The sequence below is a fragment of the Anoplopoma fimbria genome, chromosome 9 (genome assembly GCF_027596085.1).
Source record: "Anoplopoma fimbria isolate UVic2021 breed Golden Eagle Sablefish chromosome 9, Afim_UVic_2022, whole genome shotgun sequence".
Lineage (NCBI taxonomy): Eukaryota > Metazoa > Chordata > Actinopteri > Perciformes > Anoplopomatidae > Anoplopoma > Anoplopoma fimbria.
Genome location: NC_072457.1, coordinates 13,838,269 through 13,854,955, shown reverse-complemented (window position 1 = coordinate 13,854,955; position 16,687 = coordinate 13,838,269). Strand labels below are relative to the sequence as shown.

Here is a 16,687-nt window from a genome sequence, read left to right as displayed (position 1 = left end):
GTGTTGTTTTTATATATGGAGGATCATTCTAAAACAAAAAAAAAAGGACAATTTAATGGTTGGATAAGCTTTCCATTGTCTAATGAGAAATATTGATCAAAGGAACACCTGGCAATAGATTATTAATGCATGATTTACCTGGTTAAGTCCATGATATTCTCCTTTGCAAGACTCCATCAACAAAGTGAGATGACATTAAAATCTTGACAATAGATGCTCTGCCATATTTGCTGTAGTTTAAGGGCAACAACATATGGAAAGTCATGCAGCCTTAAATATAAGCATAGTATTTTTAACCGGAATTTAAAAAAATGTATTAACTTAACACTAAAAATAGACAACTTTACACAGGCCGACATAGAATAAAGATACAAAACAAAAAAGGTTGCCAGAGTAGCAAATATTTGTCTGTGCATGCCCAGATATACATTTGTATCTCAAATGCTCATAATCACTGCGATAGAAACATTGTCACAGTCCAGAGATGTTGGATGAGTTTTGTTTAGTTTTTTAGTATTTGATACTAGTAGTGTGAAATTAAAGATACTAGTTAGTTTGTCTGTGTCTTTAATGTATCATGACTCCGTATGTTCTCTTCCACTAAATGACCCCCCCTTCCTTCTTCTACTTCCCTCTCTTCAGGGCACGTTCAAGTACAAAGCAGAGAGTGACTTACTGTTCGCCGAGCATCATAAGACCTTACTGTACGATGGAAAGCTATCTTCATGTATTTCCTTCGCTTATAACCCTCGAGCCACAGATGCCCAGCTCTGCCTTGAGTCCTCCCCCAAGGACAACGCCTCCATTTTCGTCCACTCCCCCACGCACTCATGCTGCAGGTAATTTGGCCTTTCATGTAACACTTGCTTCTATAGCAACTGATAGCCATTCCTCTTGGAGTTGGCGTTGATGATACTAGGATTGCCATTCTTTAAATTTAACCTGAAGTCACCATGCTGGCATGCTGCAAATTCATTCGCCACCTGTAGGCCTGCTCCTTTCTTCCTGCTGTTCCATATGTACCACGTTTTACACTTACTTTCCTCCTCTGCGATAATGAAAGAGTGCCAGTTGTCATCTTTTCATTTTAATAGTCTCATTAGGGCAGAGGTGCAAAAGTGTTGAGCTAACCAGAGTGCTGCAGCTGCTGAAAAATGCCATACTGGTGCTCTAACTATGGAATTAGAGACTGAGGGTTTGGTGAAGTTAGTTTACAAGTCATTGTGCATTTTTTCCTGTTCGAAGTAGGTGGTGAACTTTTTGGTAGTTTTCCATAGACTGTTAACAAAAACCCATGCCCCCTCACTCATTTTGAGTTTTCTTTTCTCTAGCACTAATTGAGTTTTCTCTCATGCCCTCTCATCAAAGAACACGTATGTGTCCTTTGTGAAGGAGGCTTTTGCTGCCACGAACAACATGTGCTTTCTCCACCACACAAACGTGCATGCGGAAATACACACTCACAGCTAAATACCTGACCCCAACCGTAACCTCCACTTTATTCTAACTCAAACATTCAAACCAAGTCTGAACGCTCAAACAAGCTTTGAAGGATTTCAAAATGAGGACGGAACAAAATATCTTTGCTTTCCAGAAATGTCCTCACTCTGAAGGTTAAAAACTCAAATTGGTCCTCACAAAGATAGCTACACACACACACACACACACACACACACACACACACACACACACACACACACACACACACACACACACACACACACACACACACACACACACACACACACACACACACACACACACACACACACTCGCATACCACAGTGTGAAATATGAATGAATATGTGACCTATATTCTCAGCTTTGCTATGCCATGCTCAAAAATTCCAATCCTATAGAGAGGAAAATGTTTTGCCAAGCCTCCATTGATGTCGCACCATAAACATAAGACACCACACTGCTAAACATTTAAAGAAAATAAAATCTTCCAACAACTGAAAACAAAACACTTACTATCGAGATCTGGAATTATATTTACCCTTTCAAACACTGAGCATGTCTTTTGGCAATGGCAAAACCATGGTTTAAGTTTGAGTACTTATTAGTGGTCAAAGATTCAAAAGGTCCATTTCAATTTGTGCCAGTTAGGATAAAAAGCAGACTGTAGTGGTATGAAAAATAACTACCATTTTATTTGTTTTTGACTGTGCAGCTACTTCTAAATACTTTCAAATATGTCAACACATGGAACTAGTTTAGTGCACAAACTGCTTATCAGAGCAAATATCTGTGTTGCCCACTTGTATGTTTGTTTCCGTAGGATGTGAAGGCCGTGGTGACGCACTCGGTCCAGAGTGGCATTCACTCGATCGGAGGCGTGCAGGTCCTCTTCCCTCTGTTTGCACAGCTGGATTATTGCCAGCCTTCCAGCCAAGAGCTGGACACCTCTGTCTGGTAACTACACACATACACACAAAAAAAACACACTGTATGAAACATGTTTTTTTTAAATGTAATCAGTTGGCATCTCAGGATTTTATATTATGCATTGAGCCATGTGATAGTATGTAACAGATTAAGTGTAAATATTAACGTGGGTAATAAATTGGCACAATAAGCCAATTTTCTGACAATGTTCAAATTTGACAGTTTTATTACAACATATAAAAGATAAGGCTAACTTAATTTTATGCATCAGGTAATTATATATATTTATATATATTTTTTTTAAAGAGGTATTCCACTCATTTTACATATCAAGATTTGTTTTCAAGCTAAAATAACAGTACCTTTGTATGGCTGGTACACAGACAATACATGCAGTCTATTATTTTCGGTTTAGTAATGATGGCTTTTCAGGTAACACTGCTTTCTGTCAAAAAGGAAATATGTCTGCCTATGACATTTAGAGATACCTCTGTCAAATACAGACCAACAGTTAGATTTAAAAGCAGTTGCGAATTAGGTTTGTTGTGTTTGCAACTTGTGATGCAAAGCCGAGCTTGAAAGTCGTGATGCCATCTTGCTTATGAATTTGCAGCGTTGTTGTATGCGCTGCCCTCAAGGTGATGCTAAGTAGAATCTGTCCCAACGCAATGGGGACACGACACCCTCATTCAATCACATTTCATGCAGGATATGCCCTTCACAGTCAGGGCTTTGTCAGCAGCTTCTATAGATTATTGTCACTGTCTAACTCAATCTCTCTCTCTCCTCTCTTTCTCTCTCTCCTCTCTTTCTCTCTCTCTCCTCTCTTTCTCTCTCTCTCTCTCTCTCTCTCTCTCCTCTCTTTCTCTCTCTCCTCTCTTTCTCTCTCTCCTCTCTCTCTCTCTCTCTCTCTCTCTCTCTCTCTCTCTCTCTCTCTCTCTCTCTCTCTCTCTCTCTCTTTGTCACTGTCTCTCTGTCCGTCTGTCTGTGGGCCTCTTAGCTGCACTTTGCTATCCTTTGTGATGGAGCTCTTGAAGAACTCAGTGGCTATGCAAGAGCAGGTCCTGGCCTGCAAAGGCTTCCTCGTCATCGGCTACACTCTGGAGAAGGTGAGACAAACACAAATAAGCTCAGCTGGCGAAGAAATACACCAGAGAGAGCCATCCTCCCGTACCAGTAGCTGCACGTAATCAACCCAGTGCAGTAATGAAGCTTATCTGGATTCCCTTAACGCCACAAACACACCAACACAGGCACACACCAATACTGATGCTTAATATGAGACAGACTTTGTTTTCCCTCAGCTGTATTTGGAGGTCACAGCTGGCTTGTGTGCTTGTTAGGCAGAAGAGGAGCTCCTCCTCATCTTTCTCTACATGTGTCCTCTCCCTCCCCTTTTTTGTTGTTCTACCTCATTTACCCCCTCTCTGCTCTCCACGTCTTTGACTCCTCACTGACATATCACCCTCTTCTTTTTTTCCCCCACCTCCTATTGTGGCACTTTCTGTCTCCACCTTGTCTGTCCAACAGTCTTCCAAGGTGCATGTGACGCGGCCCGTCCTGGACATTGTGCTGGCCTTTTCCAGATACCTTAGCAACTTGCAGAATGGCATCTTGCTGCTCAAGCAGCTGTGCGACCACATTCTGTTCAACCCCGCCATCTGGATCCATGCCCCTGCCAAGGTATGATATATACAAATATATATATACACACAGCGTTACATTCTTACACGTTTGGTCGCATTTGTAAAGATGCAGATATACACATGAAGATAGGACACATACATATGGGTTACTACATCCAGATGTGCACACTCACACAGACGTGCACGGTCGTCTTCACCCTCTCTTGCTCTGTATGGTCTTGCCCTACATTCTATTTTCAGTGTCTCAGAGTTCAGCTCAGCGTTCAGCTCAGAGTTCAAGGTTTTCTCTCCACATGTGACTCAGTGGCTAATTAAATGAGAAAGGCTTGACTACAACCCTTGGGGGCTAAGAAGCTAGGACACACTAAAAAAACGAACTATTCCACTCAAACTATCAAGCGTGTGTTTTCATGTGTGCTTTTTATCTTCTGCAGGTGCAACTGACACTCTACACCTACCTAGCAACAGAGTTCATCAGCACAGTGACCATCTACAACACCATTCGCAGGGTGGGCACTGTGCTTCAGGTCATGCACACAATGAAATACTACTACTGGGTCGTCAACCCCCAGGACCGCAGTGGAGTCGTGCCCAAAGGCCTGGGTGAGGCTGCACGCTACATGCAAAAATATACTCTAATGTTGTGCAGTAATTGACCACTACGGATGTACTGTGTTCTCTCTTCTGGCTTCCTCTCAAATATATGTACAGATCATGCATGTAAAGGTAGATTTCACAAATACACATAATTAAGGACCCACACCTATAAACACAGAGTCACTTGTACTTCTATCACTGCAAGTCCTAAGTAATGAATCAGGGCCAGAACTTTGCCTTTATAAGAAACAATAGATTGATCATTCGATAATTTCTTGTTTAATCCTTCTGAATCGTGCTCAGTTGCACATTTATCTGATACTTTCAACAGCCATTTTTTTTGCCATTTGGGTTTTCAGATGGTCCAAGGCCGAACCAGAAGGAGATCCTTTCTTTGCGAGCCTTTCTGTTGTTGTTTGTCAAGCAGCTCATAATGAAGGTACGTTCATGATGCCATTGCCAAACAACCCAGCATCCACAACCAAAATAGACTTGTGTTAGTGAGTCACTTGAGGGATCTGTGTACTATAGGTACTAGTGGCAGATGTATGTGACTATTTATATTGTTGCGCTCTGATTGCAGTGGAGTTGCAGTCTGATTGTCAATAGCACCAGCAACATTCAATATGCTGAAGAGCAGACCAGCTGCTGCTTTAAACAACAGCAAGTGTAGTTAACTCTTAGTCAACCAACAATGCTACGTAGATTTCTGCTGGTTGATTAAAGAATTTTGCCTTCATTACATTTTTTCATTTGCTTAATAATATACTGCAGTCAATATTTTATGAGGCTACTTTTTTTGGAACTAGTAAGTCTAAATCTAGAAAAGGTCTGAATTTCTTTCTACTTATACTATGTTTATTTCTCTATATAGAACCACTTAGGGCTTGGATATTTAATGATGGGTTATTATAATGTTATGATGTGACAATAAATATTGCCTGGAGGTTTTATGTGTAGTGCTTTTGTTGTATTCTTGAAGGTTTTCATGTCCTCGTCTCCTCGTTTTAGTGATAAATGAGCAATGTATGGATTTCCTTCTTTGATCATCATGTTCTCATTAGTTGGGATTTTTTCCTTTTTTCTCCTTGTGTGTGAAATGTCTCTGCAAAGCACTATCCCGAAATACAGTTATTTAGATATCTGGTCATATTTGGAAACACTGTGATAGATTGAAGTTTATTAGGTTGCCCTCCCCTCTCCAAAAGCAGGTGTGATAGCTTTGTTTTGATTTCTACATGTACTATCTGGTGAATGTGAGTAAAACACAGTGAATAAACATTTGTGATATGTTCTGTGCAATTATATTTCTAGGATCATGGAGTGAAGGAAGATGAGCTACAGAGCATCCTCAACTACCTCCTGACCATGCATGAGGTAAGCATCTGGACTGCTGTTCAGCAGGGACCTCACCACCAGATGGCAACATAACACCACTGCACTGTCCTAACTCCTCTCACCATATGAAATGCAGAGCAAAAGCAAACTATTCCTGTTGCTAAATAGCTGCATCACTGTTCCTCGTTAGTTTTCCAAGTCTGCCAGTTAGACGTTCTGACAGAAGTGGTTTTGTTTACAGTGGAGTGATGCATAACAAATGAATCAGTCAGTAATGCAGTGAACCTTGTAAGAATACAGGGTGATTACAACACTGCCTGGAAACCCACCGACATGTAGCAGCCCTTCATTCTATACAGCACATATTGTAATTCTTTAGTTCCTATGCTTGGGATATAATCCAGTATGTGTACTGGATTTTTTTTCTCGCTTTCCTTCTTACATTATTGCTGTAACGGCACTAAACATCAGAAGAATAGTTAGTGGTGAATGATGCACATATATCTGTTTTATTTTGACATGTACAGCTGAATAAGCATTCCTCATAATTTAAGATATCCCCTTTCCTTGATAGCCGACTCACTTCAACTACACTAGAGGAAGTATTCTTCACACTGCTCTACTTTTACACCACAATAGCCTCAAGTCCTTTCTTCTCTCTCCCTTCAGGATGACAATCTCATGGATGTACTGCAATTGTTGGTGGCTCTGATGTCTGAACATCCCGGGTCCATGGTCCAGGCCTTCGACCAGCGCAACGGGATTCGGTAATGATCACCTGTTATATTATTTGCTGATGTACTCATAGTTTTATATGTTTTTGCTCAAACTGTAATTTTAAATAATTACTCTAAAGTCACTGTAGCTTTATGCAACACTTTAGATTGTGGATTCTATTTAATTCTATTTTAGGAATTTAAATGTTTTAAGTGTTTTTGACTTTAAAAAATACTTATTTAAAAAGAGAAAAGTGATGTATAATTTGATTTTAATTTGCTTTTTCCACAGTGTGATTTACAAGCTTCTGGCCTCAAAAAGTGAAGGAATAAGAGTGCAGACACTCAAAGTGATGGGCTACTTTCTGAAACACTTGCCACCAAAGTAAGTACACTCACAAACTAAAATCTTTGCCACTTTCAGAATTGTAGTTTGTTTTTTGTGCCCAGGTAGCTGCAGCTGCCTGGGTTTGAATCTGGCCTGTAGCCTTTTTGCTGCAAGTCGTCAACTATTTCTCCCCTTTCCAGTATATCAGTCTTGTTTATAATAAAGGCGAACTGGCCAAAAAATATATTTTAAGCAAAAAGAGAGCTGTTCAGTCTGTATTAGAAAATGTCAAATAATATACAAAATCAAAGTTTTAATAGTAATAAAGGGATTAATAACTGAAAGGGAATTGCTCTGATGTTGATTATTGATACCATAGCTTCATTCTACAATATCTGTTTCTGTTGCTTATGCTAGTTATTCTGCTTTTTTGTAGTAGTAGACTCCATATAGTGACAGAACAACTGTAAAATATTGAAGTTATGCGTCACTTCTGCGTTATCTTTTTGTGTCATGACATCCAGTACCGCTCCTTTTATTAAAAGTTCTTACTATTACCTGATAATTTGTGCTCCAGATCACATCTATCCAATTGCCCAGCATTATTTTGGTTGGAATGCATGATGAGTCATGTCCTATTGCATTATTATTTTCAAAAATCAAGCTAAAGTAGAGGTACCAGAAACAACTCTAGTTCTGTCTTGGCAACAGTTTCAAAGCTTTGTGATCCAGATGCAAGATTGATCATCAGACTGCAAACAGTCCAGAGTTTTTGAGCTGAGCTACAACTAAGATTGGAGTTGATCCATGAACAGAGATGAAAGGGTTGATGAAAATAGTTTTCTGTGAAGAACTGCTCTTACTTAGTCAGCAGAAATTCTCTTTTTAATTTCCTCCATGTCAAATGTCGGCTGGAGCTCAGCTGATTTATACATCTACAGATGTCAACAGCTGCAATAATCTGATTAATCCGAAACTCCAGATTTTGTTCTTGTCAATTATCAAAATGTATGGTGTCTCAAGACATTTTCAATATAATTTAATATAAAGTTTGAAAACAAATTGACTGATACAACACTGCTCTCGCAAATACTGAAGTTTACTGACTGACCTTTGACCTCCTGATCAGGAGGAAACCTGAGGTCATGCTGAGTCATGGCCTTTTCTCACTGCTCACCGAACGCCTGATGCTCCACTCCAGCCAGTTCACCATGACAACCTACAATGTGCTCTTCGAGGTCAGTCCTCAGCAAACGTACACACTCCAGGCCTGAAATGATCTTCATAGAACTACAATAATAACCTCTGTGTTTTTAACTCATTTAACTAATCTTGTCTTTTCTAATTTTCTTTTTTTAATTTCATTATTCAACCTGACAATTTTATGAGTTAGTTTAAATATAAACTGTGTGGCTCACCACCTGCAGAAACCTAATTTGGCTATTCGGCCGTATACTATGCGATGGTGAAACGTATACATAGCTTTGTGTATCCGTAGTGTGGTTTGTGTCTCTGTTATGGTTAGGACCGATGTGGATATTTATGACTTGAATCCCCCTCTGTGTTCCCCCGGTAGATTCTTACAGAGCAGATCTGCACTCAAGTGATCCATAAACAGCATCCGGACCCCGACTCCACTGTGAAGATTCTCAACCCACGTAAGTGCCTCCTCTGCGCCACACTACTCTCCTAAATCATCCCCTGCAGCGTACCCTCTACATACCTATTGCTCCATACTGCACTAGAGGATATTCCCCACGGAGCTGTGCGATCGCTATATACAGTCAAACAAATGAACGACATAAATTTAGCAGCCGGAGGGTATTTTCATACAACTGAACCTCAGATGTCATGCATAATCCGAGCACGAGGACGGTGCAAACACTTTGTGTGACAAATATACACACATCTGCTAGTTTTATGGGAAGTCTGTATCCTGTTTTGTGGGGATTGATTTGCATATGAAGAATGATATATGTATTTAAATTATGATGGAATTGAATTCAGCGTGTGAAAATATTATGTTTATGTATGCATTTAATACATTTAATCAATTATTATATATTTGCATTGAAGACAATTTTGAGTTTATTTCTTTAATGCATTTGCTTAAATCATATAATATTAATACAGTATTTATATGGAGTAAATATTTAATGTTGTAATATTTTATTAGTTTATTTGAAAATAAATATTAAAATATGATTGATGATATTTTGTTTATGACTTAGACAAAGAAGAAAAGTGTTTTTAAAGCATGCATACTCTGCATTTGCATGTGTATGTAATGTATTGATTTATACTCGCACATACACAATATGCATATTTTTATGATACCAGTGCATCATTACTAGTAGACATTGCGTGCACATTTTTCATATGCAGCTACATAATAAGCTGAGACAGCGACTCCAGGCTTTGATCAGTGCTCCCATCTTATATTTTCAGGCTGTTACTTACCTCCAATTTCACGTCGGCTCACAAAATCTCTCATATGTTTAAATGTTAAGTATTCATTTCAGCTAAGAAAAGAAAACATATCCCTCTCTCTATTATACCGGCGCTTCCACTCATACGTGCAGCTTTGTGTGCACACACTTGCAAAACAGCTTAAATCAGTTTGAAATTCAAGCACTCGGTATAATCACAACCAAGGTTTGCTTCCAACCAGCCTTAATCTGACAAGGTCCTGCTGTTGTCACACATTGATTATCTTAAGGCTTTGTTGTGTTAAAAACTCTCCTACCCAACCATCCTAGACAGGCGGTATATATCATAGAAACCTTGTACGGGTTTGTACACGTGAGCACAGTCCATGGAACAGAGCGGTGGTCTGTTTCTCCTTTGCCGTGCATTCTCTTGATTTAATCTGCGACAAACTCCCAAAATGGCCCCCTGATTGCAGTCTTTAGTAACGTCAGAGCCAATCAAACAAACCGAGGAAGTACCGTTTCCCTCAAATTAACTCAAGGGGAAAAAGGAACCAAGAGCAAATGGAAAAAAAAGAAGGGGAATACGCCATCCCTCCATCCTCATTCCCAGTACATGCTGGGGTAATTTTCTGGCGGTAAAGGTTCAGCGACTCATAATTTGAGTGACTAAGGCGTAGAAACAACACAACCGTCTGCCGGGGCAAGGGGGCATCGGTTAGCGCCAAGGTCTGAAGAGACAAGTGAAATCCAAGCCCCGCCATCTCTCCACTCAGAGTAAATGGACACTGACATTGTCTAGATAATTCATCTAAACAGTCAGTCTCTTTGGTTTAACCGAAGCCAAGCCTTCCAGAAAGGGCCTGCAACTCTGGCTCTCTCGTTTGAAACAATACCAAAACCATTACAGTATGATAAAGATCAATGGCATGGACTTTTTAAAAAAAAAAAAAAAAATTTCTCTCCACTATGCTCTGTTCTGTTTTTCTTACCACAGGCATAGCTTTTCAGGTGTGTACATTTTGGAGTTAAGATAGTTTGTGACACAATGATTTGCACATGTTGATACCAATGGATGATTTAGTTGTTGATTTGTTGCAGTTTCATTTCCACAACAGAGTGCTGGATGTTTCCTAATCCAAACTTTTTAAATCGTAATCCTTTACAATATAACTTCCTCCAGTTTAATGTATTGTCTTTTACCGAACAAACACAGACGTACATTCTGAACAGAATAAGAAGTATTTTCATATTTTCCTCACAGCATTTACTGGAAATCTTTTTTTTAACTCAATCCTTAAACAGAGTGTGTATGTTTCTGTTAATATTTCTAGAGATTCTGAAGATAATAGCTGCTCTGCTGAAGACCTCTCCCCCATCCCCCGAGAGCATGGAGGTGCGCAAGGTCTTTCTGTCAGACATGATCAAACTGTTCAATAACAGCCGAGAGAACCGCAGGTAAGAATTCCACCACTTCACAAGATGGAGAACTACATCACACGCCGCTGAAGGGATTCACGTTCAGCACCTCATACTCCTGTGTACTTTTTTTTGTTTGTTTCAGGAGCCTGCTGCAGTGCTCCGTGTGGCAGGAGTGGATGATCTCTCTGTGCTTCATCAACCCGCAGAACAGCGAGGAGCAGAAAATCACGGAGATGGTGTACGCCATCTTCCGCATCCTGCTCTACCACGCCATCAAATATGAGTGGGGCGGCTGGCGCGTCTGGGTGGACACCCTGTCCATCACCCACTCCAAGGTCAGAGCGCTCATTATATCCATATACACACACGCACGCACGCACATGCACACGCACGCACACGCAAGCAGGTCAGACACAGCTTTGTTTATCCTCCTCTGTGGATCTTCTTCTATCTCCTCATCTGTTTCATTTTTACAGTTTTTTTTTTTTTTTTTTTTTTTTCGTTCCCGTTTCGCTTCTTTTTAACTCACACGCTCTTTATCTCTCTCTGGTAAACTCAAGAACATTTACACACACTTGTACACACACACTTGCACACACACTCACATCTTGCTTGAGTATTGTCAGCCTAAACATTCACCACATTACTGTAACCGTAGCCCTCCTCCTCAGTTCGATTGCAGCCAAACGGACAGCAGCATTCAGTCAAAGCCATCGGCTCTGTCACCCATATGTTTAGTTTGAATCAGACATAGTGCAATTCATCAAATAAGAAATTAGAGAGCATTATCGTCTGACCCTCTTAACTCGCAGCGTAGGCTAGCATTCTAGCATAGTAATTGGACCTGGCCTCTCCGTGCCCATCAGATTAAGCCATGGAACCATTCAGTGATTATAATTTAAAAGCTAGTTGTAGTGTAAACCAATGGAAACGAGTCCACCAGCCAATCCACTCTTTATTTATGTAAAGAGTCTCTCCCTTTCACGTTGCACAGATAAAAATAAACTTCTGGCACTTCTTATTTCCAAAAGCCGAATTCAAAATACTGCTTAAGAAATTCACTGTTGATATCATGTTACGCTACTCTCTTCCAAAGCAGTGAAGTAATTGAGGTTGGTGTCAGATTGTGGTCTGGGTTTTAAAAAAAATAAAATTAAAGCCTGGCAGATTGAAGGCTGTGTTAAAGAAGTACTCGTGATATGAGACGCTCCACTGCAGCGTGGGATGCTGTGGGCGTCGGCGTCCAGCAGGGGGCACAGACAGACTGCCTGGGAGATGATCAATGACGGAGGCAGTTAGCTGGACGGTGTGTGTTGTATGCTGGATGCTCTGAGCCCCCAACGTCTCTTCGCACCTCTGAACACTGTAGAACTAACTAGCAATGGAAATAAAACGTGTACAAATGAAAGTCTAAGGAAATGTTTCACATTGGCAGTCAAGGGCAGTATTTGATGCAAGAGGGTCACAAAGATGAGGGCACATTGTGGTGCAGTGAAACCATGACAATGTAGTAAAGTGTGAAAGTAGTGAAAATATAACACATGTACATACAACAGCTGAGGTTTACATTTTTAACTATATTGTTCTCTCTTTTAACATTAACAATAAAACATTATTATTATCCCTCTGTTTAATATACATCTTCAATTCCCTTGCATTCTGGACAGTAACATAATATATATTTGAATATATATATATCTATATCTATATATATATAGATATATATCTATAGATAGATAGATAGATAGATAGATAGATAGATATATTAGTGTTCATTTAATATCCTTCAGAGATATTGTCAATATGTTATATCATGTTTTTTATACATAAGGATTTAGCTTCACCCTAAGTTGTTGTTTTTTGAGTGTTGGGGTCTCACTTTGCAACGTAGCAAAGTGTCTATTTTGGTGTTGTGCAGAAATTGTGTATCGTTCTTCGTACACGACTAGCTGTAATTGCCTTTTTTCCCTATAATCACACAAGATTAATGCTGCTTCTTTTGGGCTCTAGTAACAACGCCCAGCACTCTTCTAACAACCGAATTTCACGCATACAGTGTGTGTGAATAAACCCTCACTCCTGTAAGATTAGAGATACACAAACCCACACACACACACACACACAAATGCACACTCAGTGCAGTGCAGGGACCCCGCCTGTGACTTGGATGGTTGCAGCGTGAGCCAGCCACCAAGATACATGCATCTGCTATAAAAAAGCTAAAGAAACTCAATTGCAATTTTATTGTCCCGTTTGATAGATTTCCTGCCACCTTTGTAGCACCAAAGCTGTTTGTCACTGTTGCTCTCTCCTCCCACTGCTGCAGGGCTGTGTGTGTGTGTGTGTGTGTGTGTGTGTGTGTGTGTGTGTGTGTGTGTGTGTGTGTGTGTGTGTGTGTGTGTGTGTGTGTGTGTGTGTGTGTGTGTGTGTGTGTGTGTGTGTGTGTGTGTGTGTGTGTGTGTGTGTGTGTGTGTGTGTGTGTGTGAGTTTACAAGGCACATTTTCTCCTTGCCCTCCTTTTCTCTCGGGCTCGAGGAAGCCCTTCTTTCCGAGCCCATTGAATATTCATCGGAACCGTGCGAGAACAATCAGAGAAACAAGGCCTCATAAATACAACCAGCCCACTGGGAGCCTCTTGATAAGTGCATATATGCATTCACAAATACATATTTGCCCACATCTCCTCTACAGACTCTATGAATTAGCTCGCCTTGTGTCAACTCTGGTAAAGTTGTCAGTTTGACATGTATAGGGATAATGTGCCTCACCTTGCAAGTAGAGGCAAGTGTCTTTGTACTGCATTTTCTAATAATGCATTTTCGTGTTATGTATCACCATACTCTTCATTAGCTCCACCAATGAGGTAATGAGGTTTGGTTTGTTGCTTTGTGCGCTGTTTGTCCAAGTCGCGGAGCAGATGCACCCATTATATTTCACTGGATGGAAAATATGGAAATGGAAACAGCCATGAATAGAGATCTACCCTCTCTTTAGTGCCTCTTCTAGCTGTTTTACTTTTTTCTGCATTTAAGGCACATGTTTTGTTATATAGAATATAAGATGTATATATATATATATATATATATATATAAGTTTTAACAGTATAACAGGTCTGTTTCCCATTTCTTTCCATAGTTCATGCCATTTGCTAACAATGTTAGCTATACAAAACTAGACTAAAGTATTGACTTATTTTTTGTGTGTAACAGTAAATTGGAAGCATAAGAACCATATTTGGTATCTTTGATTCTGGTATCTGTTTTTGTACAGTCATACCAATTTGTAAGTGTACAAATGTTTATTTTAACCTTTCTGGGAACTGTAGAGAGGCTTGATTTGTAGATTGTGATTGGCTCCTTTGTCACTGCCCAACTTCAAAGTAAGATTCTTCTTATTTTATTTTATTTCATTTAATTTAAAGCATAGACTAGCACTAAGAACCTGGTTTTGATTTGTTGAGAATTAAATGAAAGTATATGGGAGAAAGCTGTGTGTGTGTGCGTGTGCGTGCGTCAATCATAAGAAAGACAGTGTATCTGCATAGGCGTCTCTGAATAGACAGATGTTCCTGCAGGTGGGCACGCTGACACAACAGCCCTCCCACTCTCGGCCCACACACCCACCCAAGGTGCCCCTCGTCCATCTCTGCACACAAATCAGTTTGAGAACAAGGAGATCTCCAACAGACAGAGATCGAGGCGTGAAGGTTCCTCCGTCCTTCAGACTCCCACTGCCAGCTAACTTCATTATACCTGCCAATTGTTTTACCACAAAGATAAATATGAACTGAAATCAGCCCTCAGATCTTTGATCAAATACAATATACATTATGAGTTGGACATTTTACAATAATCTTTAGAAGTTGAGCGTATTTCGAGGACTTTGGTTTAATTGTAGCTCATCACCATTTTTCTGATCACGGAGAAATGCAGAATAGTTTTGCCGTGTGGCTTTTGCCCTCTGTGGTTATTGAGACACACTAGCTGTGGTTCTTGGCGAAGAGTTTCAGATAGATACATTGACAAGTAGACAAAGGAAGAAGTGAGAACATTGAAAAAGCCAATGCTAGATAATAGCCATGCATCAAGAGTTGTCTTTACTATCCAGTAGCCAATCCCCAGAAAAAATTAGCTGATGGAAACCCTTATGAATTTTACTGGTTGGCTTTAAACTATTAGTGTAAAGTAACCTAAAGGACCTTTTGTGCAACTTGTCTTCCTATGGTTGTGAGAGAAATTACAGATAAAGTCTGTATGCATATCACTGGATCAGATCGGAGGAGAAAACCAAGAAGAAAAAATGTTTTTACAACGAGTGAGAAAGGAAGATATTGTGAACAAGAGCTAACAACCCACCCAGCCAGCACCGCGGTAGCAGATGACATTGATTTTGGAGGAGGAATTGCATTTAGCTAATCGGATTAGAGCCATGCTGCCCTCCCCATTTCCCCTTTGTTTTGTGGTTGCTCTCTATCTATTTATCTAAATGGGGACTCCCAGGCTCCGACTGCGGGGGTCTCCCAAGATCAGCGCTCTGCCACGCTGACCCTTTACCAAACAGGTTTTGGTGTGGGGTCTCTGCTTAATCCAGATCAGTTATACAGCACAGACATGGGGACAATGGAAGGTCTCGGTTCTTTATAGATCGTTGTGTAAATCTGTTCGTAGATGTTTGTTTGAACAAGAGATACATTTTATTGTTGTCCGTTCGAGATATATGTATATATTTTTTAAAGTATCGTTGGAGGTAAAACTACATAAACTTGCCATATTGAAGTACCGCAACGTCTTCTTGTTTATGGTAGTGTGTCCCATTACTAAGCACTCCAAGTCTCTTGTATGATCCGGCCGTGCTGCGCCCAGTTAATCCCATGTTACCTGTCACATTAGAAAAGCCCACCATGTTTTTGTACATTACCATAACATTTTCCCATACCCCACTGAGGCCGGGCCGAGTCATGGAGTAGAATGAAATTAGATTAGATCAGTGCTGATGTCTTAGCCACCCAAGGCAGTTTCTATATATTGTAGCGAGGCTAACCGCTCTTTTAAAAACCACATAGACTTATACTACCTCTGTCTAATGGTAACTGGATCTGTTACAGAGCCCCATTTAAGGCCAGCATACATCATCTTAATGCACAGACCTGCATCCTGGATCTATGACGTTATGTTCTGCACTGCTCTCCATAGCGGCGTGCTCTGAACGTGGCCTTTTTAATTGCTAAAAATGCTAAATGTCAAATTAAGCTCAAACTAATGGGGTAGAAGGTCTTGCCGTGTGATCACTGGGAAAGAGGGATGAAGAAAGAAAGAGACGGACTACTGGTGCATTTAGAACAGACTGTGCACTCTGAAAACAGCTATGGATTACCAATCACTGCCTCCCACTACAGAAGATTAATGAGCACCCGTGTAGCAGGCTAATTTAGAACAATAACGCCTAATTAATTACAAATAATCAGCCTCTTTCTTTCCCTTCCCTTTCTTCCACTCTCAATGACTCACTTTCTTCCTCTTCCTCCTTTTGCAATTTCTTATAATTTTTTTTTTCTTCCCTTTTGATCTCTGGCTTTCTCATTTTCTTTCTCTTTCTCTCTCTCCTTCTGTCCACATAGCCTCAGGTGAAAAAGCAGCAAAGTGGGTCTCGTTCCCCCCACCAACCCATCTTTGACTTTCTGTCCTCCAAGCCCAGTGATTAATGCAGGGTCTTAAATTAGGCGTGGGAGGATTTGCCGATGCCGGACACGCACTCAGCACAGCTAGCAGACACACACTAATAGTATCTACTGCTAATCTATGACTGCTTACATGGATGGGCTCT

General features: G+C 40.3%; 1 protein-coding gene across 1 annotated transcript in view; it reads left to right on the top strand.

The window, feature by feature from the left end:
* Window positions 1–16,687, top strand: part of lrba (LPS responsive beige-like anchor protein) — a 184,686-nt gene that overhangs the window by 32,437 nt on the left and 135,562 nt on the right. Inside the window, 14 exon segments of the mRNA XM_054605069.1 lie at window positions 643–814; window positions 817–839; window positions 2,282–2,415; window positions 3,389–3,497; window positions 3,919–4,071; window positions 4,469–4,637; window positions 4,991–5,070; window positions 5,946–6,008; window positions 6,639–6,736; window positions 6,978–7,070; window positions 8,143–8,251; window positions 8,590–8,671; window positions 10,777–10,900; window positions 11,007–11,199. Coding sequence (XP_054461044.1) covers window positions 643–814; window positions 817–839; window positions 2,282–2,415; window positions 3,389–3,497; window positions 3,919–4,071; window positions 4,469–4,637; window positions 4,991–5,070; window positions 5,946–6,008; window positions 6,639–6,736; window positions 6,978–7,070; window positions 8,143–8,251; window positions 8,590–8,671; window positions 10,777–10,900; window positions 11,007–11,199 — 1,602 coding nt within the window.